Source organism: Balaenoptera physalus (genome assembly GCF_965194825.1).
Source record: "Balaenoptera physalus genome assembly, chromosome: 10".
Taxonomy (NCBI): domain Eukaryota; kingdom Metazoa; phylum Chordata; class Mammalia; order Artiodactyla; family Balaenopteridae; genus Balaenoptera; species Balaenoptera physalus.
This window is the reverse complement of record NC_138889.1, coordinates 82951031-82966489: the sequence shown is the minus strand read 5'-3', so window position 1 is coordinate 82966489 and position 15459 is coordinate 82951031. Positions and strand designations below refer to the sequence as shown.

General features: G+C 37.4%; 1 protein-coding gene across 1 annotated transcript; it reads left to right on the top strand.

Moving 5' to 3' along the window:
• The first annotated feature begins 4124 nt into the window (after window positions 1–4124).
• Window positions 4125–13965, top strand: LIN7C (lin-7 homolog C, crumbs cell polarity complex component). Its single transcript, XM_082476750.1, has 5 exons — window positions 4125–4215; window positions 7742–7860; window positions 8117–8188; window positions 9725–9934; window positions 10531–13965. The coding sequence occupies exons 1-5, from the start codon at window positions 4179–4181 to the stop codon at window positions 10684–10686; spliced, it is 594 nt and encodes a 197-aa protein (XP_082332876.1). The 5' UTR covers window positions 4125–4178; the 3' UTR covers window positions 10687–13965.
• Window positions 13966–15459: the final 1494 nt, after the last annotated feature.

The window sequence follows — 15459 nt, the reverse complement described above, 5'->3', positions numbered from 1 at the left end:
ATTTTGGACTCTGTGCAAAAACCAATCTGTGCCCACAGAATTAATCACGGAACACATTTTATGACGTTTGACAACAACTTAAAAGGTTCTCATCTTTGGCAGGTGGCTCTGCCAATCTGCAAATATGTGCACGACAAATTCTGAACAATATATTGTATAGCTGAAAATACATCGCGCAGGATGAACACCCTGGAGAGAACCAGAGTGAGTCCAAACAATTCTGAAGTCTGTCTCAGTGACACATAAGCCAGACTGCTGTCTTGTGAAGGAGGGATGATGGCCTTAGGTACACATAGAAAGCCAAAGAAAAGGCAACAGCTCGTGTGCCAGTAAATGCTGAGAACATTGGCACAATTGCCTGTGTTGGCAGGACCAAGAGTTTGAGATGGCTAATTTAAGCGACAAGATCCTGGCAAACAGATTTATTTAGGGGAAGGGTGCGTCAGGAAGATGCCAGAAAAATACATCAATCTGTGCCTTTACATGTAGTGTAGAGTGATGATGAAACAACTGACATTAAAAAAGTAAACCCTTACACTTTAACATAACCTGCAACTCATTCTAACAAGTAGGGTTTACCTTAGATTTCTGGTATTCTGAGATGGGGTTTTGTGTTCTGAGCTGAGATCTGTGACCAAGAAAAATTCCCCTCAAAAGGTGTTCTTGTAGAGATTTCCCCATATTGTGGTGTTTAGTTGATTAGACCAAGTGTTTTCACATATTGTTTAATTTATTTAAAATGCAGGCTACTTCAGATTTGACAAGATCATTCACTTCAAATAAAGAAAGCCATTTATCAAAACTTTTACTTTTCTGAGGAGTATATTATAGAAACTCGGTTGGAAAAAGAAAGAAAACTGAGACTTTAATTGTACTAATAGAAGCCTGAATAGGTCCCTTTGCGTAAGAGTAATGTTTTACTCTGTAATAAGATATAACTCTTTTAAATATCTATTCTATATAGTAGTGCCTATTTGTATGTGGTTCAACAGGCAATGAAATAGTAAAACATTCCACCTGGAGTGTCTGACTTCCTCATATTACTTTCCACTTTCCTAGCTTCACTAGACAGCCTTCTACCCCCAATTTTCCCCACCCACTCCAGTTTTCTCTTAATTGATGCTGTCTTAGTACATTCTATTTGCAATGCCTTGAGTTAAGAAAGTTTTCATACCTGCATCCTACTTAGGACTTTCATTTCTTATACAAAGATGACATTTGCATAATTTAGCTTTCTCTGGGATTTGTCTAGACTCAGGCTTCCTATTCTAATTTGAGTGTTCCTCTCCATCTCCGAAGCAGGAAGTAATGCGAGGAAGCAACAGGTGAAGAGGAGTTCTTCCACAGGAAGAGCAATTCTCGATTAAGAAGCTGAGTGATTTAATAACCTGGCAGAGGCATAAAAGCAAAAGCAGGTCTGCCTCATTTGTGCTCACAATTGCCTCCTTTGAGATGCGGGACAGCAATATCAGTCTTCTCTTCCCGTAAAGTGAAGGAGCTGGAACTCTCTAGATCTCTCCTAACTCTAATTCTCCAAGATACATGAATTAGGAAGGGACATTTTAGGAGATCTCTCCTTACAAATTAACTGATTCTTTCATTTACTTTGTACGTTGAATATAAATGGGTTCTTAATTAATTGAATCATATTTTCCCTGCTCAGAAGTAGCTCCTAATACTTTTTCTTCCTTACCTACGCTTCAAATCATTAATGATTTGTAAATGTTCTGAGTCCCACTCCTTAGAATATGACTTTTCATTCTTTTTATTCCCTCTGCAAACTTTGAGGATCTTCTAATTATCCCTGGAATTGTGAAATCTCATGATTATTATGTGTATTAAAAAATTACCAAGGATAGGGAAAGAATCACTCAAAAGGAACAAAGCAAACAATCCACCATCCCAGTTCATAAGAATAGCTCCTATCCCTGCCAATCAGAGTAGAACCACATAATTCATGGGGCACGAGGTAAAGAACTTAGAAGGGTATTTCCTCAGTGGTGGGACACAATTAGCCCTTCACAAAAGACTGAACTGGTTCCACTTAACAGAGCTTAAAATCAAGCCTCAAAAAACAAAATTATTTTCAAGTGTTCTGTCTGCATTTCAAAACAAATCTCAAAAGATATTTATAGGAATACAAAAATATCCAGCACCCAAAAAAGTCAATTTCACAATGCTTAGCTTTATTTAGTTAGTTAGTTAGTTACCAATCATGCAAGAAGCAGGAAACTATGAGCCATAATGAAGAGAAAAATCAATCAATAGAAGCAGTGCCAGAAATAGCACAGATGATAGACCTAGTAGACAAAGACACTAAAATTGTCATTATAATCTTATTCTATATGTCCAGGAAGCTAGAGGAAAGATTGAGCATGTTAAGTGAGAACACAGAAAATGTAGGAACACCCCCACACACCCCTAAATCAAACTGCTAGAGATAAAAACAATATCTGACATGAAAAATGAACTAGATGGGATTAAGAGAATATTAGAGGTTGAAAAAAGGAAACAGAGAGAAGCTTGAAAAACCAAAACGAACAGAGCATCAGTGAGCTGTAGACGATGTCAGGCAGAGGAATATACGTGTAAGTGGAGTTATCAAAGGAGAGGAGCTGGAGGATGGAGGAAAAGAAAATACTTGAAGAAACAGCTGGAACGTCTGCGTTTGTCTTTCTCCACGTGGTATTATTCTCAGTGCCTAGCAAGGTGCCTGGAAGACATTAAGCGTTTAATAAATATTTCTTGAATATCTGTGGCAACAAATGACAACAATGAATAAGAGATAAGTACATGAATGCTTTTGCAGGATATAAGGGCCATTAGGGACCAAAGAAGGGGAAGAGGATGGAGAAAGGGAAGCTTAGTAGAAGTGGCATGTCTTCTGCAGCCCTGGAAGATGGGTTCAGTTTGAGGATGTATATAGCTTGCAGAACCAGAGGAAATGCGGAAGGGCATTCCACGTAATAATGACATAAGTGAAGACTTGGAAGCAAGAAGAAACATGGTTTTGAATATTCTGCCTCTATTGGAGTGGTTATTGCATTGGAGGGATAATGAGAAATGAGGTTAGATGGATGAGTTAGGCTCAGAGTATGCAAGGCTTTAGAAACAGGAAACAAGAGGAGAAGCCATTGAAAGTTTTTGTACAGAAACCTTTGATGATGGGATCAGGGTTCAAGGGGGAAAAAGGAGTATAATGGTGGCATTCGGATGGATTGGAAGAAAACATTATAGTTGAATGGAAAGGGTGGATCGGGGGCAACCAGGAGGTTGTTAAAACAATCCTGTCATGAAGTGTTGAAAAGTTGTTTGTCAGCATAGACTAGCGCTCGAATAAATGTTAGTGGAATCTGAATACTGGGCAAATTAATATTTCACTTAAACTAAGGTCTAAAATTTTTCTTGGTTCATGAAAATTTCAAAAGTGGCCCTAAGAATCTATAATGTATTAAGAATATTATTTGCTTCCCAATATTTCATTTACGTAAGATTTTGGATCAGCTTTTTTAAATTGTTGCTTTGGGGTGCACCAAAGTGCCTTGTTCTCTCGCTCACCCAGGTATGTTTCATGCTTTTTGCACTTTCCATCCTTATTCTCAAACAGATTTCTAGGGAAGATTCGCGCCTTGGATTGTTAAATTAATTAATGCAATGCAGCCACAAATGGAGACTTTATAGTTCATTTACACACCTGTCATCGAATCTCATTGTTTAAGAATGTAAAGAACTCCGAGACAGGACTCTTTGTCGGACAGAGGGGGAAACTGAGGCCGAAAGAGGATAAGTGAGCAGTGCAGGCTCACAGAGCCACGAACGGTCAAGGTAGAACAAGAATCCAGACTCTAGCACGTGGAGCCGAGTTCCCAAGCGAGTGGGATAAGGCTTGAATCCCCAGGCAGGGGGCAAGAGTCGGGAAAGGGACTCTTTTCAATCGTAGTTGGCCGGGGGATTTGAGAACTTTACGACCGCTGCAGGTGCAGCAAAACGCCGAACTCGAAAGCCCGGCACACAGACACCCTCTACTCTAGAGACGGCCACGACCCTCCGATCCACCGCGCCCGCTCTCGCGATACTGGCCGACCCCTGTTCCGGGCTCCCGGCTCCCGCTAGGCCCCGCCCCTCCACCTCAGCCCCTGTGTCGTCATTTCCTGTGGGTCTGCAAGCAAAGGGAGAAGATGGCGGCGCTGGGGGAGCCTGTGCGACTGGAGAGGGGTGAGTGGGGCCGAGGCAGGGACCGACGTGGGCGGAGGGGGTGGGGGAGTGCCTTATCCCCGGGGGGCGTGGGGCAGCCAAGCTCCGAGACCCGGAACCAGGTTGTCCCTCGCGCTGGCGCCGGTGGCCGCCGACGTTGCTGCGCCCGGCGCCGGGGAGGGCGCTTGCTGCTCTTGACTGATCCTCAGACCCGTCCTGTGTTCACACGGACCGTTGGGGAGCACAGCACAGTTCACCACCACCTGTCTGCATTCGCGGACACACGCTGCACACGCGCTCCCTGGGTGGGCACGGCAGACGCAGCGTTCAGAGACGTGTCAAGCTGAGCAGACATCACACGCCCAGTTCGGACAGGCTACACGCACTGCCGGTGTTGGTGCGTGCACAACCCAGTGTCCCCGCCTTCACCCACACAGCCCGGACACACAGCGCGTTCCCACAGAACCCCCCTTATTTGTGCACAAAACGCATCATTACTTCCACCACAACCTCACTTGTATTCGTATTGGGGGTATTTCCTGGCTGTGGTGCCCCTCCCGGGTACGGAGAAGGTGCTTTAAAAACAATCCTACTGATGCGGTCTTGGGAAGAAGGTTACATAACTCGGCGGAATAGTGATAGATTGTAAAATACTCGAAAGTGCAGCCTTATTTCTTGTTTACAAATACTACGATTGCTAACTGGCTGGTGGCTTGCTTTTTAGAGCAGGCTGTCAAGGAAAATAAAACCCCGTTCTGCTGAGTAATTAGAAACGGAAAAGCCAGTGGAGGTACAAGGCTATGAGCCTTAAAGGGTCCTGTTGCAGATTTTCAGCATTCCACTCTTCCCCAAATGCTTTATTTCAAATAATTTCAAGCATACTTTTGACACACCAGTATTAGAAGTCATCGGTAAGAGTCAAAAAGTACAAACTAAACATTTGGAGTACTAGAAGTAAACAAAGTATAGCATGGAGACTGAAAACATCTTGCAAATATTAGCATTTGCATTTACAGTCTGAATATTAACTTCTGCTCTAAGGAATACATTTTTAGAATTGTATGTGGAGTCTTTCCTCGTGCCTTCACACAAACCAGTGCACGCTTAACATTGTTTATTCCTTATGGTGTTCACTATTTGTAAGTCTCTTTACAAGTGATGTTGTTTTTCTCCAGCCCACCAGACCATTAATTAAAGTATCATTTTTGACAGAGGAGTAGCTACTCTGGGAAGACTTGCTAAGTTAGGCCTAAGACTGTGACATCTTCTCCCTGAGCACAATGAGAGTGTGCTTTGTAGATGGGAACAAATTTGTTTGGTGTTAACAGGAGTAGGTGTTTTTCTTTGAAAGCCAGTTGTAGGATTCTATCATGTTGGCGGTCTTTTGTATTTTTAAGTGCAGTACAAAATATGAAACTTCACCCCTGGCATTTAGCTTTGGTAGTCATGGCTTTGTTTTCTCCTCTTTCAGAGTTCATTTTAGTTCCACAGTAGAATGCTCAGAACCTTAGTAGGATGAACTGCTAGTTGATGCCATTCAGCAGAATAAGAAAGTTAGATTACATCAACTGTGATTCTTAATATTTAGCATTCTGTTTAACAGACTCTATTAAGAAACTCTTCCAGGAATCCTATAGTACAAAAATAGTGCATATGATCAAGATCCTGAATGCCTTCAAAGTCGTCAAAACAAGATTCAGTGGAACCCATTTGAGCACATATTGGGTACAGTGTTGCTTCAGTAAAGAGTATTTTACTTCTTCAGTTTTTTGTTAGTTGGAAATTTTTATAGAGCTTACGTATTGTAATTTTTTAAGTCAGAGTATTTGATGAACCAGCACTCCTCATTCACCAGCCATTCTGGTGGTGGGAGATCAGAATGGGGAAAGTCTTTTTCCATTCCATTGGATTAACATCAGTTTAAGCTTTTATTACCTGAAATTGAAGAATCTACTTCTTTCTTCACTACAATTTATTCCTAGGTTTCCAGATGCAAACACAAAGAAGGCCATACTAATTCTATAAAGAAAAAAGTTCCAGTCCTTTAGTATAATATAAAATTCAGAACTTCTTCCACTTAAGACAAAAGGAGGCAAGGAATTTAGAATAATAGGTACTCTAGCCCCCTGGGTACAAAAAAAGTTAAAAACAAAAATCCAATGAGAGATAGACAGTGTTGGAACATGACTGAATCTTGTAAAAGTTCTTAATTCATAAAATACTTACCCTCACACTTCCCAACGAGAACTGCCTAACATGCTTAATGTCTTTGTATAGATGTGTAGAATCCCTTGTTTCTTATGATTAATTGGTGCTGATGTAACATAACATTTATGCTCACTATATGCCAGACCCTTACCGTGTGTTTTTTGTTTTAGTCTTCAAGTCATTCTTATAAAGGAGATACTGCTATTTCCATTTTACAGTGGAAAACAGACACGGGGAGGTTAAGTAACTTGCCCAAGATCACACAGCTGTTACTGAGAGCAGATTCACAGTGTTTTAATTAAGACAAGCTCAGTCAAATACATGTTTACAAAATACAAAACAGTTTAGAGTAATAGGTACTCTAGCCCCCTGTGGTACAAAAGAAGTTAAAAACAAAAATCCAACGAGAGATAGACAGTGTTGGAACATGACTGAATCTTGTAAAATTTCTTAATTCATAAAATACTTACCCTCACACTTCTCAATGAGAATTGCCTAACATGCATAATGTATTTGTATAGATGTGTAGAATCCCATACACTGTGTATCCCAAATACACTGTGTTAATGATCCTAAGTTGAAAACAGACCAGTTAATTTTACTCACTTCATCATTGTTTTAAATGTGTTCCTGCCAGTAACTGCACCTATTATTGAAGAGTTTTCCTATCTACATATATATTACGTTTCCTTTTGGGAAATAAACAGTGATTTCACTAGCACACAGTGTTTTGTACTGTTCAGTGCTTTGGTTACTAATGATGGTAGGTAAATTTTTATTGACTAAATAGCTTCTGATAATACTGTCAGCTTTTCTGAAGCAGTACAGTGTTCATGTGTCTATGACATTTGAGCTCCAGTCCTTTCCTATGACATTTAGTACTTTATATTTGATTTTCCTGTGTCTCTCAAAGATGCTGTTTTCCAGATTTTATGCTTGTGCAACATCAGTATTTCTTCCTAATCTACAGTAAAATTTAACATTCTTCTCAGACTTTACATTCCCATCCTCCATACATGAACACACACACAAACACACCACACACAAGTTCATACTCATGCCTTTTTTCTCTGTGTTATACATGTTTCTTGTTAGTTGTTAAGGAATGAATCCTAAATGCTGTGGTGTTACACAAGCATTTAGAGAGTATTCTGGGACTTCCCTGGCAGTCCAGTGGTTAAGACTCCATACTTCCACTGCAGGGGGCACGGGTTCGGTTCCTGGTCGGGGAACTGAGAGCCTGCATGCTGCATGGCATGGCCAAAAAAGAAAGAAAGAAAGAAATAATAGAGAATATTCTGAGAAAATTATCTATTAGTGTGTGTTTGTTTAACTATAGATATTTGTAGAGCAATTGAATTGTTGGAAAAACTGCAAAGGAGTGGAGAGGTACCACCGCAGAAACTGCAAGCTTTACAAAGAGTCCTTCAAAGTGAATTCTGCAATGCTGTAAGAGAGGTGAGTAAATGGGATTAAAATTTACTAAAAATTTGAGTTAATTAGGGTATGGTAATATTCTGAAATTTGGGTTCAGAGTTTCTTAAAAAAGTGAACTTTAGAACCTGCCTCTCTTGTTTTTGGAATTTCTAATGGAAAAACATTTTACAAAGATGCATAACTTTGTCTAAAATTTTAACACATTCAGTAACTTCACAAAGAACTCAAACATATATTCTGAGATTTAAAATCGTAATAATAACTTTGGGTTTTGCAGGTATATGAACATGTCTACGAGACTGTGGACATCAGTAGCAGTCCTGAAGTGAGAGCTAATGCGACTGCAAAGGTGCATTTTTTCATTTACTAGAAGGGAGAAGATTCTTCATAAATTAAAGGTTTAAAATGTGCAATTATTAGATTCATAATAGGCTTATTTTGAAAACTAATAGTGTCTTTCAAGGTACACTAAACTTCTCATTCCTGAGAAATAGGACTTTTTAAATTGGTTTTACAAAAGATATTTTATGCAGTTTAGATGATGCATTAAAAATATACTTGCACACAAATAATACATATATACATAGTTGCTATATGTTATGTATATATCATTATGTAAATATTCATCAAAATTCTGAGGTGTGAATTATTAGCCTCACTTTATTGGTGGGGAAGCATCAGATTAGGTTACTTACCTCAAACCACACAAATAGTAAATGGTAGATCTGGGGTATGCCCCCCAAGTTGCCCTTCACTTTCTCCTTAACCTTAACTCTGCAAATAGGAGGTTACCTCTTCAGAGCTGCAGGTGGTAGGTTTTATGTGCTTTTCTGTGCCAGTATTTTCCTCAAATAATTCAAGCATTGACCTCAGTGTCCATGATATGTGGTTAGAATAAGTTAATATCGTCAGTAGGTGACTTACACTAGAACTAGTCATTAACAGGTAACTTTTCATTGATAGTTACTGGTTCACAAAAGGCAGTATTGGATTCTCTGTTGAGTACAAACACTTAAACATGTGGGTATTATTTGACAGAGTAGGAAAAAACGATTAAAACTTGGGTTTAATTCCTGACTTTCACAGCTTCCTGAATATCTGAGCCTTAGTTCCATTATCTGTAAAATGAGGCCTCTTTCAGAGCTTAGAATATCGTGGTATTCAACAAATCTTGATTTTCTTTCCCTCTTCCTTCCCATGTTTGCTCACGTACCCTGATCCAACACACAAAAAAATAGTACCAGATTACTTCATTATCTTTAAAAGCAAAATGAAACCCAGAATCTCAACTCTGTGTTAAAATTAGTCTAGATTAGTCTAAATTTGAAAGTTTTAAAGATGTGGCTCTGTTTCACAATTCACATTGACTCTGTATACCCCTCTTTTTTTCAATATTGAGTTATTTCTTGATGAGTTAGTATACAGTGCAAATAGTACAGCCGCCAGAATGACTGCATACAAGGACAGCTGCCTCTGTACAGGTTGCGTAGGTGGGCTGCGCCCTGCCCAGAAGCCCCTGGAGGAGCCAGGCTTCCCAGCCCTGGAGCGCAGGGCTGCTGGCATGCGAGGGGAGGGGCTCTCCTCTTTAGTGCGCACGTTGTTCATCTTCCTAGCAAGCCTGCTGGCCAAGCGCTGCACAGAAGTTCTGGGCACTGGAAGGCCTAGGAGTGGCCTCAACGACCTTAACACTTCCTGCATAATCCCAGGGTAGGCTTTTCACTCATCCTCCTTAAAACACCATCTGCTTAGCTTACCTTCACTGTCAGTGCATTTGTGGGCATTCAGACATCAAAAATATTTACTTCAAAAGTGGTTTTTAAAAAGGGACAAAAGAATGAAGTGAACAAATGTCCTGTTTTTTTAAATACGTAAAATTTTCTTTCAGGCTACTGTTGCTGCATTTGCTGCCAGCGAAGGACATTCTCATCCTCGAGTTGTTGAGCTACCAAAAACAGAAGAAGGCCTTGGATTCAATATTATGGGAGGCAAAGAGCAAAACTCTCCAATCTATATATCTCGAATAATTCCAGGTGGAATTGCTGATAGACATGGGGGCCTCAAGCGAGGAGATCAACTCCTTTCTGTTAATGGAGTGGTAGGGATGCATTTTATTTCTACTTGTAGCAATGTGTTGTGACCACTTGGGGGTGTACTTGAGTTATAGAAACAGAAGATGTAGGGAAAAACCAAAGAAGCTTTGTAGTTTAGAAATCCCTTGGGGGAATCTTAGGCACTACTGTTTAGTAGAGTGATACTTTTTGAAGCACTTTGTGTGTGTTTTGCTTCTTTCCAATGTAAATTAGCAATGCTTAGTGTGATTTTTATGAAGTAACTAAGCTCCTTAGTAGTTAAGGCAATACATTAAATTGAAAGTCTACCCTCAGTTTAGTCTTATAGAATGGCAATTGCCTGATTTACTTCTGACCTAGTGAAATAATAGAGCATGTAGATTGATATGCTAATTATCTGGAACCTAAAAAACCAGTTCCTAAACTACAAACAGAATATGATTTAGCAGAGGATTTTACACTTATTAAAATGATAAAGCAGGATTATTTCATAGGTTTATAGTTTGAAATATAACATTAAAATTTTTTTACTTGTGTATATTTTAAACATTTTTCATTTTGAGTTACTTACAAAACCTAGATATTAACTGTGTTTGTGTCTGTGTGGTTTTTCTTTTCCTAGAGCGTTGAAGGAGAACATCATGAAAAAGCTGTAGAACTGCTGAAAGCAGCTCAAGGAAAGGTTAAATTAGTAGTACGGTACACACCCAAGGTCTTGGAAGAAATGGAGTCACGCTTTGAAAAAATGAGATCAGCAAAACGCAGGCAACAGACCTAAAACTTTACACTCCATTTTGCTTTTAGGTAGAGAAGTTTTACTTGTGACCTACTGATGGCCGCAATGCCAATGATTGTAAAAAAAAAAAAAAACTTCCCGTGAAATCCTCCTTGCCATTTTATAAATGCCTATTTTAACATCATTTACGGTTCCAGAGATGCATACACTTTTTTCTGACAAGAAAAAGTAAAAAGGTGATGAGGGCAATTCTGTCCTGCTGTTTTTACAGGCCTTTTTCAACAAATGCAGATTTTGTCATAAAGTTGTTATAGATTTTTAAAAATGCTTTTTTAATATTAAAATGTACTTTTACATTCTTAACCTTTTTTTAGGGAAAAAAAGTTTTCTTTATTTGGCTGCTTATTTAAAAATAACAGTTCTCCATTCTTTTCTTTGCTTTTTTTTTCCACCTGTAACATTTCTTTATGGTTTTCCAAGAAATTAAACATAACAGTCTCAGCTACAGCAGTTTATTACACTGTCAATGTTAACATCACTGCTGCGTTTTGTATTTGGAACACACACATAATATATATTATCAATGGTAAATTATAACTCAGCACAGTGGAAGTTTTTTACTTTTATTTAAACATAATATATAATGAATATTCATTTATACTGATTTATAAAAGTTTTTAACACTGATACAATCATTGCTAAAATATGTATTCTTTCATAATATTTGAGCAGTGAGGCAAGAGAATGTAATTTGATTGTTAGCATTACTGATTACATCTTTCTATTTATAGTCAACAATATATCATAAATTACAAATGCAAAAAGAGGTTTAGGTTTCATCTTTTGCAAATTTTTTAATGCTATTCATTTTTATTTAAATATATTTCTTATATTTTCATCCGTCCATTTGTAGAGATGAGCCAGTTAGTTTGTGGTGGGAAATAGCAAAGAAGAAAAAGTAATACCTTTAACCTCACTAGGCTCAAGAGTTACACACTCCTAAGTAGCTCAATTTAAAGACTTGATATTAAATAGGAAAAAGATAGAAGGATATATTTAAGATATATAGAAATCATGAGGTGATACATTCATAAGAATCTGCAGACGCTTTGTCAAAATGAGTAAGAACTCATTCACTAGTTGGATTTAGAGATGTGATCTTTATGATTCAGCTATAATGATGGGAATTCTGAGATACTTTGATTTGTCCACTGGATGTCACTGTTTTACTGAAAGGCAGCTATTAGTGGATGACTGTGACCGAGGTCTTTTTAAAGGCAGAAATTAAAGAGGTAAGGTTCATTTTCAGACACAACTTACAGGAACATTTGTCAGGCTTTTAAAAATTTTAAGTGACAGGTGCTAGAAAGAAAATAATGGATTGAAATACATAGGGAATTTAGAATAATTATCAACCCTGTGTAAAGAGTGGGCATTTTGTGACATTCCTTCAGGAAGAATAGAAATGTGTATGTTTTTCTGCATGTTTGTGAGCACTGTGAGTCTTAAAAGATTATTCCAGTTTCCGATGATTTTCAGAATAAAAGTCAGCATTGTTATTTATCTTTTAGGTATTGAACACTGGATTGCATGGTTGAATGTGTCTTTAGTCCACTACAAAATGTGCTTGTTATTGATAGGATCATGTTATTAAATTGTATATTTCCAAAATTAATTGATGTTTTAAAAATGTTGAGACCAAAGTAGTGTAGAAGAGTTACGGACTTAATTTAATTGTAAAATTATTAGAGGTATTTGCTGTAGAGCTTTATATATTAAAGAGAGGTATCGGTGCATATAAAAACAGTAATATTATTGTTATGCTTGTATTCTTGCATTACAGGGTAACTAAACCCTGAAGAAATCTTAGTATTACTACAGCTGCAGTAGCTTTTAAGGGTGTGTCAACATTTCATTATAAATTATAGCTTCCTGGTTTAGTATCTCAGCTGTTTCAGAACTTTCAGCCAAGTTAAACCTTTTTTGGTGTTGAAACTTAGTAAGTTGAGTAAGCTATTTTTTGTTTCTTCTGCAGTAATCCACAATCTGTTCTTTGTGTGGGTTGGCACTTATTTGTAATTCTTAAAATATGGATAGCTTAAAAGAGCCAAATACAGTAGTTTTGCTTGCTCCCGTTGAGCATGAGTAGCAGTAGTTTATTTTCTTTAATGCAGTTTTCATAGTGTATCCCAGAATTTTAAATCCTGACCATAGAAAAATGCAGTCATTCAGTGGCAAAGATGTACGGTAGTGGTCTAGTATAGTGAGGAAATGAAGGGAATTTTCATCTTATAAATGTATGATTCATGAACATAACTAGGTACATAGTATATAGTAGGTGTTTGATTTGTAAATTATAAATATAAATTATCTTCCCTTCCCAATTTCCATTTATTTTCTTGGTATTTCAAAATGAGTTGACTCAGTGATTCTCAGCCTTAGCTGCATATTAGAACACCCTGCAGGCCTTTAAAAAATAATGACACTTGAGTCCCATCTGATACCAACTCCATCAGAATCTCTGAGGTGGGGCCAGATGCTTAGTTTTTCAGAGCTTTCCAGCTGGTTCTAAAGGACACCGAGGGTTGAGAACCACTTGTTTTCCCCTTTATAAAATGCTCTAAGTACACTTTTGGAAGTATCAGAATAATTCAGTTTACAGCTACTACTAAATAGCTGCAAATGTAATGATTGGTTATATTTCTTAGTAATTTCTTTAGGAAATAAAGGTACTTGGCATTCCTTGTTTGGGTGGTAACTACAGCCTCCCTTTTTCTTTCTTTTTTTAAATAAAATCTATCAGTAGTTTAAATGTAAACTTTTAATGTCTGTCATCTTTCTGCCCCCTTTGCCTTTAAAACTTCCAAAACTAAATGTTTATTATTTGAGAAGCATGTTTAAAAGTTGCAGATGAGAAATATTTTCATTGATAATTATGTGCTGTCTTCATATGGCCGCTTTATCCATTAGTATAACACTAGGTTATAGTGGCCTAGTTCTTTGGGGTTTGATAATTCAGATGTGTTTTTTAAAAAAAACGAAACAAAACATTGTCTTCCTCTTCTAAATTTTTGAAAGTTACTTTGCTCAAGTACTTAAATAGTTTGGCTCAATACTTTGTTTACAATACAAATGGATATTATAGCATTTAATAGAAGAAATGGCTATGGATTATCTGAAAAGAATGTCAGCATGACTTGGTGTAGACTTAAAAGAATATGTGTTGTGAGTATTTTATTATGTGGAATGATCATTGAAATATTAAGGACTCTAGTAATTGTATTTCCTGAATAAATGTATGTTTATGAATTTTCTAACTTATATTTTTGTTGTTCCTCTACTAACAATCTGGTTTATAGTTTTTATTGTCCAAAATGTTACTAACAGTGTTTCTTCGAAGGTTGTTGTAGTTCTATAATGATGAAATAGTGGAAAAGCCCAAATTGCTTCCACGTTAACTTTCAAGAACTTCCAAACTAATTTGTATCTAGACATAGTTTTTAAAACTATGTTTAAAAACATTGTTTTAAAACATAGTTTAAAAACATTAAAAAAAAAAAGAAAATCAGCTAAACCCATTATAAAAATAAATTTAAAAAACAAAAACAAAAAAAATAAATAAAAACATTAGTAAACAGTATACTTCTACTTTAAGTTTGAAGTAAAGGAATATAATAGCCAAAATGGATTTAACGCTTTTTCAGTGGATGGCTTTATTTATCAATTTAATTCTGATTCAAAGGCTTATTTAAAATAAATTTATATTAGTTATATTCTTGTTCTTTGGATTTGAAAAATTTTGATGCAACTACACAATCAATGTTCTTCTGAAAGAAATGTATAAAATAACTTTTAAATGAGGTAAAAGCATACTCTAGTTGTTACTGGAATGAAACTTCAAATTCCCATATTTTGCTTTGCCTTTCGTAAAATGTAACTACAGAAAAGATTCTCTTGTATTATTATTATTATTTTTTTTAATAGTGATTATTGGGATACTCTTTTTTTTTTAACATTTATTTATTTATTTGTGGCTGTGTTGGGTCTTCATTTCTGTGCAAGGGCTTTCTCTAGTTGTGGCACGTGGGGGCCACTCTTCATCGTGGTGTGCGGGCCTCTCATTATCGCGGCCTCTCCCGTTGCGGAGCACAGGCTCCAGACGCGCAGGCTCAGTAATTGTGGCTCACGGGCCTAGTTGCTCCGCGGCATGTGGGATCTTCCCAGTCCAGGGCTCGAACCTGTGTCCCCTGCATTAGCAGGCAGATTCTCAACCACTGCGCCACCAGGGAAGCTCCCATGACTGTGTAATCTTACACAAGTTACCTCTCTGTGCCTTAGTTCCTTCATCTGTCGTGTGTAGTAAGGACGCCTATACGTGTCATATCATGATCTGTAAATCCCTTAGAAAGGTGCCTGCATAGTAAGTGCTGTTTGTTTGTGTTTGCTGTTATTTTCAAGTATAATAGCTTCAGGACCTTATTAGCTAAAGGAAGACATTGTGGCCAAATAATTAAAATTAGCAAGTTCTTATTTTTGATACCTAGAAAACAGATAACCAACCTTTAAATTATGCTTGAAAATAAGAAATAAGATTCTTAGGAATTTTCAGATTTCACTCTGATCAGAGAAACTCCTGGAATTCTAAAAATAGTGGAGTTTGAGGGATGTAGGTTTGAGGTCACATTCAGAGTGAAAATCGTAAGAAAATAAGTCCCAATAAGGGACTTGTTCAATCAGAAAAGCAATTTGTAGGGAGGATATGTCCTAGAGAGAATGGATTGCTGGAATGGGCTTCAGACAATACAAGGCATAATT

Coding starts and splice junctions, on each gene's coding strand:
- LIN7C (XM_082476750.1), top strand. CDS start 4,179: ATGGCGGCGCTGGGGGAGCCTGTGCGACTGGAGAGGG. Junction 4,216..7,741: donor GCCTGTGCGACTGGAGAGGG/GTGAGTGGGGCC, acceptor GTTTAACTATAG/ATATTTGTAGAGCAATTGAA. Junction 7,861..8,116: donor TCTGCAATGCTGTAAGAGAG/GTGAGTAAATGG, acceptor TGGGTTTTGCAG/GTATATGAACATGTCTACGA.